Source organism: Megascapheus bottae, chromosome 8, assembly GCF_031878675.1.
Source record: "Megascapheus bottae isolate mThoBot1 chromosome 8, mThoBot2.hap1, whole genome shotgun sequence".
In the NCBI taxonomy this organism is placed as follows: Eukaryota; Metazoa; Chordata; class Mammalia; order Rodentia; family Geomyidae; genus Megascapheus; species Megascapheus bottae.
This window is the reverse complement of record NC_143516.1, coordinates 67595955-67606437: the sequence shown is the minus strand read 5'-3', so window position 1 is coordinate 67606437 and position 10483 is coordinate 67595955. Positions and strand designations below refer to the sequence as shown.

The following is a 10483-nucleotide window of genomic DNA, read 5'->3' as shown; positions in this document are numbered from 1 at the left end:
CAAGAAACCAACCATTTAGTAAGCAGGCTGTGCAGTGTTGGGGTAAACTGTACTATCAAATCCAAGGTTGGCTCACTTGGGAAGAAAAGGCCAGGAAAAAAATTGAACCCTCAGTAAGCTTTCTGTTCTAGTTACTATATAATCCCAAAGCCAATAGTACAGCATTGTTCAGAAGCTACAAAATGATCTTTGCAGCTAAACTATTCCCACATGTACTTCATAACCTTGGAAATATTCCCACATATCTCATGGATGCAAACATCTCCAAACTTTTAATATGGACAGCAGTAAGGAGAATGAAAGTTATAATCTGAGGACAGGTAGATCTAATCAGGAAAAGTGAGCTTCCAGATCCAAAAATTGCAGAGGCAATTGTGTGTGTGTGTGTGTGTGTGTGTGTGTGTGTGTGTGTGTGTGTGTGTGTGTGTGCTGGGACCTGAACTGAAATACTGGTCACTGTTCCTGAGCTTTTCTGCTCAAGGATAGCACTCAACCACTTGAGCCACGACTCCACTTCCTGATTTTGCTAGTTACTTGGAGATAAGAGTCTCACAGCCTTTTCTGGTGGAGCTGACTTTGAACTACAACCCTTAGATCTCAACCTCTTGAGGGGCTAGGCTTATAGGCACAAGCTGCTAGCAGCTGGCAAAATGTCTTTTGAGTGAGATGGAAAATTGATATTACTTCATTAGTAACAGCACTCAGAGAATAACAAGAGATGAACAGAAGAGAGTGATAATAGAAAATGCAAGTAGCCTTGAAGTTTATTCTAGCAGAAGGGCTAACCCTGGGTTAAGAGACTGATGAGAAGAAATTTTTCTCATCCATAGATGTATGAGATTGTTTGGTCATTTTTTCCATATCTGAGTGGAAATTACACATGGGATAAATATCCAAGGGATATCCAAGGCTATACCTGCATCACACATGCAACTCTGTCGTTTAAGCTTCAAAAGATACTAAGTGATAATGATATTAAATAGTTGTATCCCCAAAATACAGTTCAATAAAGAAATATTGAGTTCTGTCTAGCCCTAGAGGCTCATACCTATAATCCTAGCTACTCAGTAGACTGACATCCAGAGAGCCAGAGTATGAAGCTAGCCTAGGGAGAAAAACTCAGGAGACTCCACTTACAAAATGACTAGAATAAAAGTTGACTGGAGGTGTGGCTCAAGAGGTAAAGTTTCAATCAAGCAAGCCAAGGAAGCCAAACAAGTGTAAAGTCTTGAATTCCAATCCTGGTTCTCTCAAAAAGAAAAGTAAATACTGAGTTCAAACAACAAGTAGTAACATGAATGAATAAAAAGTCACTATATTATATATGCAGAACAATTAAAAACAAAATTTCATCCATTAGCTAGAGAATATTACTTAAGACTTGTGATAAAATGTTTAAAATGGCATTATTATGAAAAAATAAAATCATTATTACCTAAAAAGAATATGACAGTAATTAGAATTAGGGGACAATATACCTTCCTCTAAATGAAAGGCAGTTTGTACTTCAAATTAAAATTATGTGTACATGACTGTATATGGACTTTGTTTTTGATATATTATAGTATTATTTTGTGAATTTAAAAACAATTCCAGGGCATTAATTACTTTCAGCTATCTAACCCGAATGTAAAAATCTAAAATTCAATACAGAGGAGCCATAGGTCTTCAGTAACTGAGAGGCATTGCATTTGACTGATTTCAAAATTTGGCTTACCAATGAATTTGTTCTCTCTACTTATTTAAGCAATTTAATATTTCTGTGGTCGACTTCTCTCCCCCATAAAATGGAGGCCGCACTGGAGCAGTGAGGTTTAGCTAAAAGCAGGCAGGAGAGGGCCCTGGTGCAGAGGCTCTGCGGGGCCAAAATGTCACTGACTAGAAGAACTGTGGGCTCCTGAGTACTGAAAGCACCCGTGGGCAGGGGGCTCGCTGAATTCAAACTCCCTTCTGCCTGAGCAACTGCTGTGCTAACACGAGAGCAGTGCAATTGGCTGAGGCCCACTCAATCAATTCTGTAAGTTTTCAGAACCAACAGCCATGTGAGTCAATGGGCTGGGAAATCCACAACCCCAAGTCCCCGCAACATGAATTTCACAGTGGTCCTCTAACACAACACCTAAATCCAAAGCAGTGACTTGAGCAGAGAACCTGTGTGGAACACCACAATCTGCATACATTTCCACTGCAAGGAAAAGCTGGCCACACATAATGAACTCACCAATCACTTCGGCCAGTCTCTGGATGGCAACCACTCACTCCAATACCAGAATACGTGTCCAAGGGCTTTGGAGTGGTAGAGGGTGCCCCAGAACCTGGATTCTGGATACAATGTCGATTGGATGTGGCTGGGTAGTTGACTACTTGGCCAGCAGATCTGTTTTCAGTCCTGAGAAAGTTATTCTTCTTTCTGTGCTGGGGTGGATTTCACATAATCCTGGGAGGCAGCATGGATTTCCCAGACATTCTCCTTTCTCCCAAGATTGTCCTGATTCCTCTGATGTCACCAGTCAAAGTGTGTAAAACTGGTGCATGTGCTAAGCGTGGCTGAGGTGAGCAGCGAGGTCAATACTCATGGAGATGAGCCCTGGACACAGGATGTCCCTGAATACCCCAGACCCTCTGGGAATGGAAGAGCATGTTATATGAAGAACATCAGGAACCTCAACGGCTCCTTGAACAGATTACAAGTGTCAGAAAATATAATTAGTACTATAGACCTGTTTCTGTATGGACTAACAGGAAGATCTTAGATGTGGGCAGATAGCTGTGTTTCTTGGTGCCACTTCCTGGAGGACAATGGAAAGTCTGGGAGAAACTCTGATGGCCATAGTTGTGTGAGGGAAGACAGGAAAGATGCACGTGAAACTGTGTACATATTCATCTAAAGCAGATCCCACTCTTGCCCCCTACTCTTGCCCCCAACCAAACTGGACAGTGAGATGGGCATGGAGCTGCAGGAACAGCAGTCATTATGACTCTACCCATTCTGCCTGGATCACAAGAGTCTAGCCACACCCCCTATTAGTTGCTAATTCTCTCTGACCAATGGGAAACAGGAATCGGGGCCACGCCCACATTTCATGTTGCCTAGTGGCACTGGTATTCCCTCTGTTGGATTACACCACTACAGCGGTAGAGGAAAGGAGAGGTGGCTGAGTGGTGAGTGAGAGAATTCAGGTGATTTGGGAGAAATAGCAGGAAAAAGACATAGTTCTTACTGATTGGGAGAGGAGAGGTAATCTTAGAGAGCCTGGGAATGTGGCCCGCCCATCTTCCCCGTCCCAGTGCTGGGATGTCTGAACAAACAAGGAGAAAAAAAATAGATGCAGGGAAGAAACTCCTGCAAGAATACCAGCAGAAGAAGTGTCCGAGTGGACCTGCAAACGTGAAGAACAAGAAGAAAAACAAAAAGGGAGGTAGCCCCAAGACAAACAACATGGGGCACTGTGACTCAACTGATGGTGCAGCCAGAGTCCAGGCTGCCCAGAAACCTCCCCTGCCTTTGGACACAGTCACAGAGGCCAGCGTCAAGAGTGTCACCGGTCCCAATACCACCAGGGATCTGGAGATGAGCTACCAACACCTGCTGCTTGCCCTGGACTCCAGCAAGGTAACAATCCAACAGCTGTGCAGTGAGGTGCAACAACTAAAGAAGGAAAAGGAGAAGACAGCACATGAGCAAGAAGCACTGAGAACAGAGCTGGAAATCCACACGCTCTCCTTACAAATGCTGGTTTCCCAAGAAGGGGATTTGCAGTCTGCCCTGGCCCACATGGAAAAGGTAGCCAAGGAGAGAGAAAGAGAGCATGAAGGTCTCACCAGACACCTGCAGGCTTCACAGCAGCGCTGCCAACAGCTAGAGAAGACAGTGTCTGCACTCACCACCATGCAGAATGGGACTGAGAAGAAGAAACTCCAGCTCCTGGAAGACCTCAATAATGTGAAGCTTCAGCTGCAGGAAAAGGCCCGAAGCTACGATGACTTGGACGCAGCCAACGCTGAGTTGCAGGAGAAGATCAAAGTGCTCTGGACTCAGAAGACCAACATGAAGAACCGAATTGGAAAATTTCAACAAGCACTGGGGGAGCGGGCAGTGCTGAAAAGACAACGAGACAATCTGAGAAGCCTGGTGAGCGCACTGAAGCTGGAGAGAGACACCTTTGAGGAGGACCTGAGGGTGGAGAGGTCCACGTGGAAAGACAAGGTCCAGCAGCTCACAGAGCAGATGAATCAAATGAGAGAGGAGAGAGAGCAAGCGGGGAGGCAGATGCTGGAGCTAGAGACCAACCTGGCCCAACTGACAAAGCAGCTGGCAGAGCCGCAGCCCCCCACAGGACCATCTCAGGCTGAGCAGCAGCTGCAGGCCCAGGCCTGCCAGATGCAGAAGGACATAAAGATCCTGGAGCAACAACTTCACACCCAGGTCCAGGAAAACCAGAGCCTTAGACTCCAGACCCTGCAGCAGCAGGAACGGCTGCGGATCCTGGACAAGAAGGACAAGGAAAGGGATCAGAACATCAGACGCACCTGTGTGCACAACGCAGCGCTGCAAGAGCAGCTGACCCAGCTGCAGGATGCTTTCCACAGGCTGAGCTCTGAGAAGGAGGACCTGGCCAGCCTCCTGACCTCAGAGCAGCAGGTGAAGGAACAGCTGCAGCAGAAGCTGGAGCAGCGACAGGAGGAGGTATCAGACTGGAAAGAGGTGGCTGCGACCAGGAGCCAAGCAGCTGAGAACCTGCAGGAGCTGCATGGCCAGTGCCTGGCCCAGCTGCAGGAGCTCAGAGCCACCTGTGCTCAGCACGTGGCCTACAATCAGCAGCTGACCTCAGAGAAGGAGGCACTGCAGCAGCACCTGCTGAGGCAGACCCGGCTGCTGGAGCACCTGGAGCAGGTGCAGGGGCACAGCAAGTTGGGGGACCACAGGGTGCCTCAAAAGGACACCCTGAAGTGCCTGGAAGCAAGGAGGCAGCAGCAGGAGCAACCACAGGCCCTGCTGAGCTTCCTGGCCTTCCCTAAGGAAGGTGGAGAAGTGAGAAAGGAAGAGGAGATGAGTGAGGAGGCAACTCCAGGGGACCTGACTGTCCCCACGGATGTAGAGAATCCTCAAAGCTTGAGGGATTTTTACCTGAAGGTGCTAGCAGTCGCTGAATCCACAAAAGACAGGCTCAGCCAGCGGCTGCAGGAGGAGCAGGCCCGCTGCAGCTGCCTGGCCAACCTGGCAGCCCAGTGCCAGACGAGACTGGAGCACCAGGCCCTCTTCCCCAGAAGCTGGAGCCATGGCGGGTCTGGGGACCGGAAGCTGGACGCGAAGGTGGCTAACAATCAGCCGACAATCTGCTTCCTCCACGCCCTGCCCGACATCGTGGACTTCCAGAGTCCAGTACGGGACCTGCAGCTGCAGTGCAGCCAGCTGTCTGAGCACATGGGCGCCATCGAGGCGTCTATTGTGACCTGTACAGAAGAGATGGCAGTCCTGGAGGAGCTGCACCGCGAGAAAGCCCAGTGTGTCCACGAGCTGACCCGGGAGAAGATGGAGAGGAGGAGAGAGCTGCAGGAGCTGCTGCTGCGGCTTGCAGGACCTGGCACGGGGTGCCAGGGCAGGACACAGGCAGACCCCAAGACCCCCGCTGCTGGCCAGGCCTTGTCCCCTGTGTCGGGCCCAGGATACATGGAGCTGAGGGAGGAGCAGAAATGCTTGGCCCAAGGGCACCTTGAAGACCGCGGGAACCCTTGTCCTGGAGAGGCCTCCCCCGCGGGACATGTTGTGCTGCTGATGCCCGACCTGGAGCGCCCCCAGGAGCCTTCAGCCTGGGGCAGCCTGAGCCTGGGCCCTCTCCTCTCCAGACTGAGGCACATGATGAGCTTCCCTCCATGACTTCCCAAAGCCTTGGTAGTCATGGCCCTGAGACTTAGGCAGCCGCATGGCGTCCTCACAGGACCTGATACCATGGCTCAGCTGCAGGTCACATAGGCCTGAGACAGTTGGGACTTCACCCCAATTCTAAGACACCTCAAAGTCCACTGATTGCGGGGGCAGGGGCTCCTGCTGGGCTTACTACTAATAATAAATTCTTTGCAAAGTTAGACAAAGAATCATGCGGTTAATTTCTATTTGCATATCAGTGATGCTATTTTATAAATGAATTCCATATTAACATACTCATGTTATTTTCTGACATATTTTCATGCTATTTTGGGAGTAGTTTTCATAATTTAGATTTAATGAAAAAGTTATTTCCTCGTGAGTAATTTCACTACCGTTATAGGTTGGTGCATTTGTGAATTTTAAAATGGTCCTTTGTACCAGAAACACTGATTTTTTTTTCATTTGTATTTTAATATGCCACAATGGTACTGAGGTTAAAAAAAAGTGTACAAACTGAAAAAGAAGAGAAGGTAATTAAAGCTGACAGTTTGAGGGCAAGGGGAAAGAATGTCAATAGAACAAATCGAGGTAGGTATCCTGCAGTGGAAAACGTACACCAAGGAAGTGCAGAAATGTATTGCAGAACAATATATACAATTATGGAATATCTATAGTGAGAATACCAAGCATCTCAAATTTTCACTAATGAATTTTTCAAGTATTAAATGTAGCATACTGTTCACCAAAGCTAACAAAACATTAACATTTCAAAACAAAACACTAGAACAAACAGGATTGCAAGATAAAAGATCAAAGTACAAAGTATATTTTACTTGTACATGCTTAGCAATTTAAAAATGATCATTCAAAAATACTATTTAGAATGGGTTTCAGCTCTTTTCCAAACGTCAAAAGGTTGCACTTGCTGGGTTATATTTTAAGAGTTCCTCTGAGTATTCATTTCTTCTTGATGAGAATCACCCCTCTGTCATCTTCTCGCTGTCAAAGGCTCATCTCCGGGCATTTCCAGACTCAGTTCATAACTCTCACTGCCTTGATCACATATGTGCACTGATGGTGCTGCCTGAATTTTCACCCGTGCTTCCATTTCATTCTCACACCCCTTCCCACTACCCCTGCTCAGGCTCCCTGGTGATTGTTCCAAAGGTTGGGAATAGAGACATACTTCAAGTGGCGGAGTGTCAGTCTTTAGTGAAAAAGCTGAGCAAGAGAGCGCTGAGAGCGCATCTTACTGGTAGAGTGCTCACTTAAGCCTTGGAGTTTGATTCCTCAGTAACACATAAACAGAAAAAGCCAGAAATGGTGCTATGGTTCAAGTGGTACTGTGCTAGCCTTGCGCAAAAAAGAGTCCAAGGACAGTGCCCAGACACTGAGATCAAGCCCTAGGACTGGCAAAAACAAAACAAAACAAAAAAGGCTTACCTCAATGTCTTGGTCTTCAGTATTTATTACTTGTTTTGTGACACAGATTCTGAGAGAGCCCAGGCCCAGGCTGGACTGGTAGGCACTCACTCCAGGTTCCTTTGCAAATCACCTTTCTGCACGTGTATGAAGATCCACACCAGCAAAAGGACTCCAAGAAATCCCACGCAAAGAGATTGAGACTTGCCATTGCCTTAACTTTCTGGTAGAGAAGTCATACACATTTCTCCTGACTGAGAAAATAACACAAGAGGATCTGAAATTACTTTTCTTAAATGTATGGTAACAACTTTCAGATGAAAATCAAACCTCTCAAGTATTTAACCCAGGATCTGAAGACACCAGAGCCACACCCACACATCCATCATTGCAAGTGGTTTTTGAATCTAGATTAGTGCTAGGAATCTCAGTCAATGACCTTGACCTTTTCAAGAATTGGAAAACAATCCAGGGTAGTAATTTGTTTCATTTGGATAGTAGGTTAAGTGTTAATACATTCCACAGAGAACATGACTTAGTATATTAAATTATGAAACCATGCAGAGAATTCCCAGGTTCTCTTCATATTCTTGACAGTGTAAGTAGGTAGTTTAAATAAATGTATTGCACTGACAGAGGCTGCACACTTCCTAGACCCAAGAGATATCTCTCATGGAGATAAATGTGAACACGGACTCCTGGAAATGTGTATAGCCATGTCCCTGAAGGGCCCCACATTTCTACTGCATACTAGTCTGTCACAGTCATCAACTCTGCTTTTGCTCACAGATAGAAGTAGTGATTGCTTAAGCACAGTATACTGGAAATAAGTGTCTGTCATGCTGGATGTGATGGTTCATGCCTGTAATCCTAGCTAATGAGGAGGCTGAGAACTAAGGATCAGTTTAAAGCCAGTCTGAGCAGAAAAGTCTGAGATTCTTATCTCCAAGTAACTATCAAAAAGCTGAAAGTAGTGTTGTGGCTCAAGTAGTGGAGCAAAAAAGTAGTGAACAAAAAAGCCCAAGCCAGGAGTTCAAGTCCCAGGATCAACAAACACCACCACGCCCCCCGCCACGCACACATCTGTCTTGAAAAATCTCCCTACTTCCAAGTCAGAAGGTATAAAATTTTACCTCGAAATTGTTGCTTTAGCGGGAGCCTGTAAACTTAGCCACTCAGGAGGCTAAGATCAGAAGATCACGGTTCAAAGCCAGCTCAGGCATGAAAGTCCATGAGACTCTTATCTCCAATTAACTACCAGAAAACTGGAAGTGGTGTGTGGCTCATTTGGGTTAGCTGAAGAGCTCAAGGACAGTGCCCAGGCCCAGAGTTAAGCCCCCTGAATAATAAATAAATAAATGAACTTTTACCTTGTTTTTTAAATCTTTCTACCACTTCTATTACTATATACACTTACACAAATACTTCCCAATTTATTTTAGATGATGCATCTCCAAATGCAAGAAAAAATTGTGATTCCATCTTAAAAATGTCAAGAACTTATTTATTGTTCTTCTTCTTATTATTTTTAAACACATGGGTCTCACTAGCCCAGGCTGACCTGGAATTTGGAAAGCTCCTGTCTCAGCCTTCTCAGATCTTAGACTATGGGTATGTGTCACAAAACCCAGCTCCACCTAACCCACAGCAGATCTTTACCTTACCAGCTGTGACCGCCGGGACCACTGAGATAATGGAGACTAGGGGATACCACTTCCCTCTTGAAGCCAAGATGTCCCTCAAAAAGCAGGCAAAGATATACACCAATTGCAATGGAATGCATTTTCTGACCATGTCATCCACATGCATCCCAAATCACTTCCCCCAAGATGAAAAGTATTGCTATACCTTCACAACCCCTCTGAACATCACAACACCTTCATATTTCAAGGATGGTGGACTCTTTCATCTGAAGAAATGAAAAAAAATCAGGAAAATTCACCCTGTCTGAAAAATGAAGGTAACTCCTTATTTTCCCCACAGTCTGCAGGACTCTGCTCTCAAGAATTCCCATAAATACTTATTTAACAACAACAACAACTGCAGGGCACTGGTGGCTCACGCCTGTAATCCTAGCTACTCAGGAGGCTAACATCTGAAGACTACGGTTCAAAACCAGCCTGAGCTGAAATTCCCCAAAACTCTTATCTCCAATTAATCACCAGAAAACTGGGAATGACTGAACAAGCCTTGAACAAAAGAGGTTAAGGAGAATGCCCAGGCTCTGAATTCAAGCACCATGACCACGAAACAACAAAAAAAAACCAAAAAAGCAAAACAAAATACAAAGTTGAAGATTATTGATTAGCAGGGCATTTACATAAAGTGAAAAACTAGTTTTGGTACATATATCTATCTCTAAAATACAATTTTCAGAACTTTTAAGTTAGATGTTAGTATTTTAAAACTTTTATAAGATTTTATGAAATCTTCAAAATTGCGCTGTATAAGTACACTGAAATTATAGCACTTTCAATTGACTTTTATTTTTTCTTTTCATATATTCTTATTGCAATTAATAGAAGGGTTACATTATATTCACCAGATAGAAGCTGCATTACTTCACAAACATTGATACCCTTTCTCATGTCTTGGTCCCCATTTCCTTCCCCCCACCCCCACATCCCATCTTGTTTTCCCCCTCCCTATCCTATTTCAAATAACCAAATGCGCATATATAAAATATATCAGATAACAAGGTAAAATATTGTAATAATATGTGATAAACAAAGGATAGCAAAAGAGATGAGAGATATAGTACATTAAGGACAACAATCATTCATTATATGGCTTTTGTTTCTATATCCCAGAGGTCCTTTCATTTAGCAGCATACTACATTGCCTTATGTATCTAGGTTCTGTTCTACTGTAAATCTCTACTAGTAGAGCCCAAGGTTTCTACTGGTTATGACGAATGAGGGAAACCATTGAGCCTATGTTCTTTTGAGTCTGGCTTACTTCACTTAATATGATTTTTTCTAAGTCTTTCCATTTCCTTACGGATGGAGCAGTATCATTCTTTCTGATAGCAGCATAGAATTCCATTGTGTATAAATACCACATATTTTGGTCGGGTGGTGGGGCTTGGACTCTGGGCCTGGGCCTGTCCCTGAGCTCTTCAGCTCAAGGCTACTGCCCTACCCCTTGAGCCACAGCACCACTTCTGGTTCTCTAGTGGTTAACTGGAGATAA

At 45.0% G+C, this 10483-nt stretch overlaps 1 protein-coding gene across 1 annotated transcript; it reads left to right on the top strand.

Moving 5' to 3' along the window:
* The first annotated feature begins 3439 nt into the window (after window positions 1-3439).
* On the top strand, window positions 3440-5878 carry LOC150060086 (golgin subfamily A member 2-like). Its single transcript, XM_090337782.1, has 4 exons — window positions 3440-3736; window positions 3845-4348; window positions 4427-4687; window positions 4802-5878. Exons 1-4 carry the CDS (start codon window positions 3440-3442, stop codon window positions 5876-5878), a joined length of 2139 nt encoding a protein of 712 aa, XP_090193908.1.
* The last annotated feature ends 4605 nt before the right edge of the window (window positions 5879-10483 follow it).

Bases quoted from the DNA above. Each gene is read 5' to 3' on its own strand.
- LOC150060086 (XM_090337782.1), top strand. From the start codon at position 3,440: ATGGGGCACTGTGACTCAACTGATGGTGCAGCCAGAGTCCAGGCTGCC. The intron at 3,737-3,844 runs GTTTCCCAAGAA...CAGGCTTCACAG, and splicing joins CGCTCTCCTTACAAATGCTG to CAGCGCTGCCAACAGCTAGA. The intron at 4,349-4,426 runs GCTGAGCAGCAG...CTTCACACCCAG, and splicing joins CCCCCACAGGACCATCTCAG to GTCCAGGAAAACCAGAGCCT.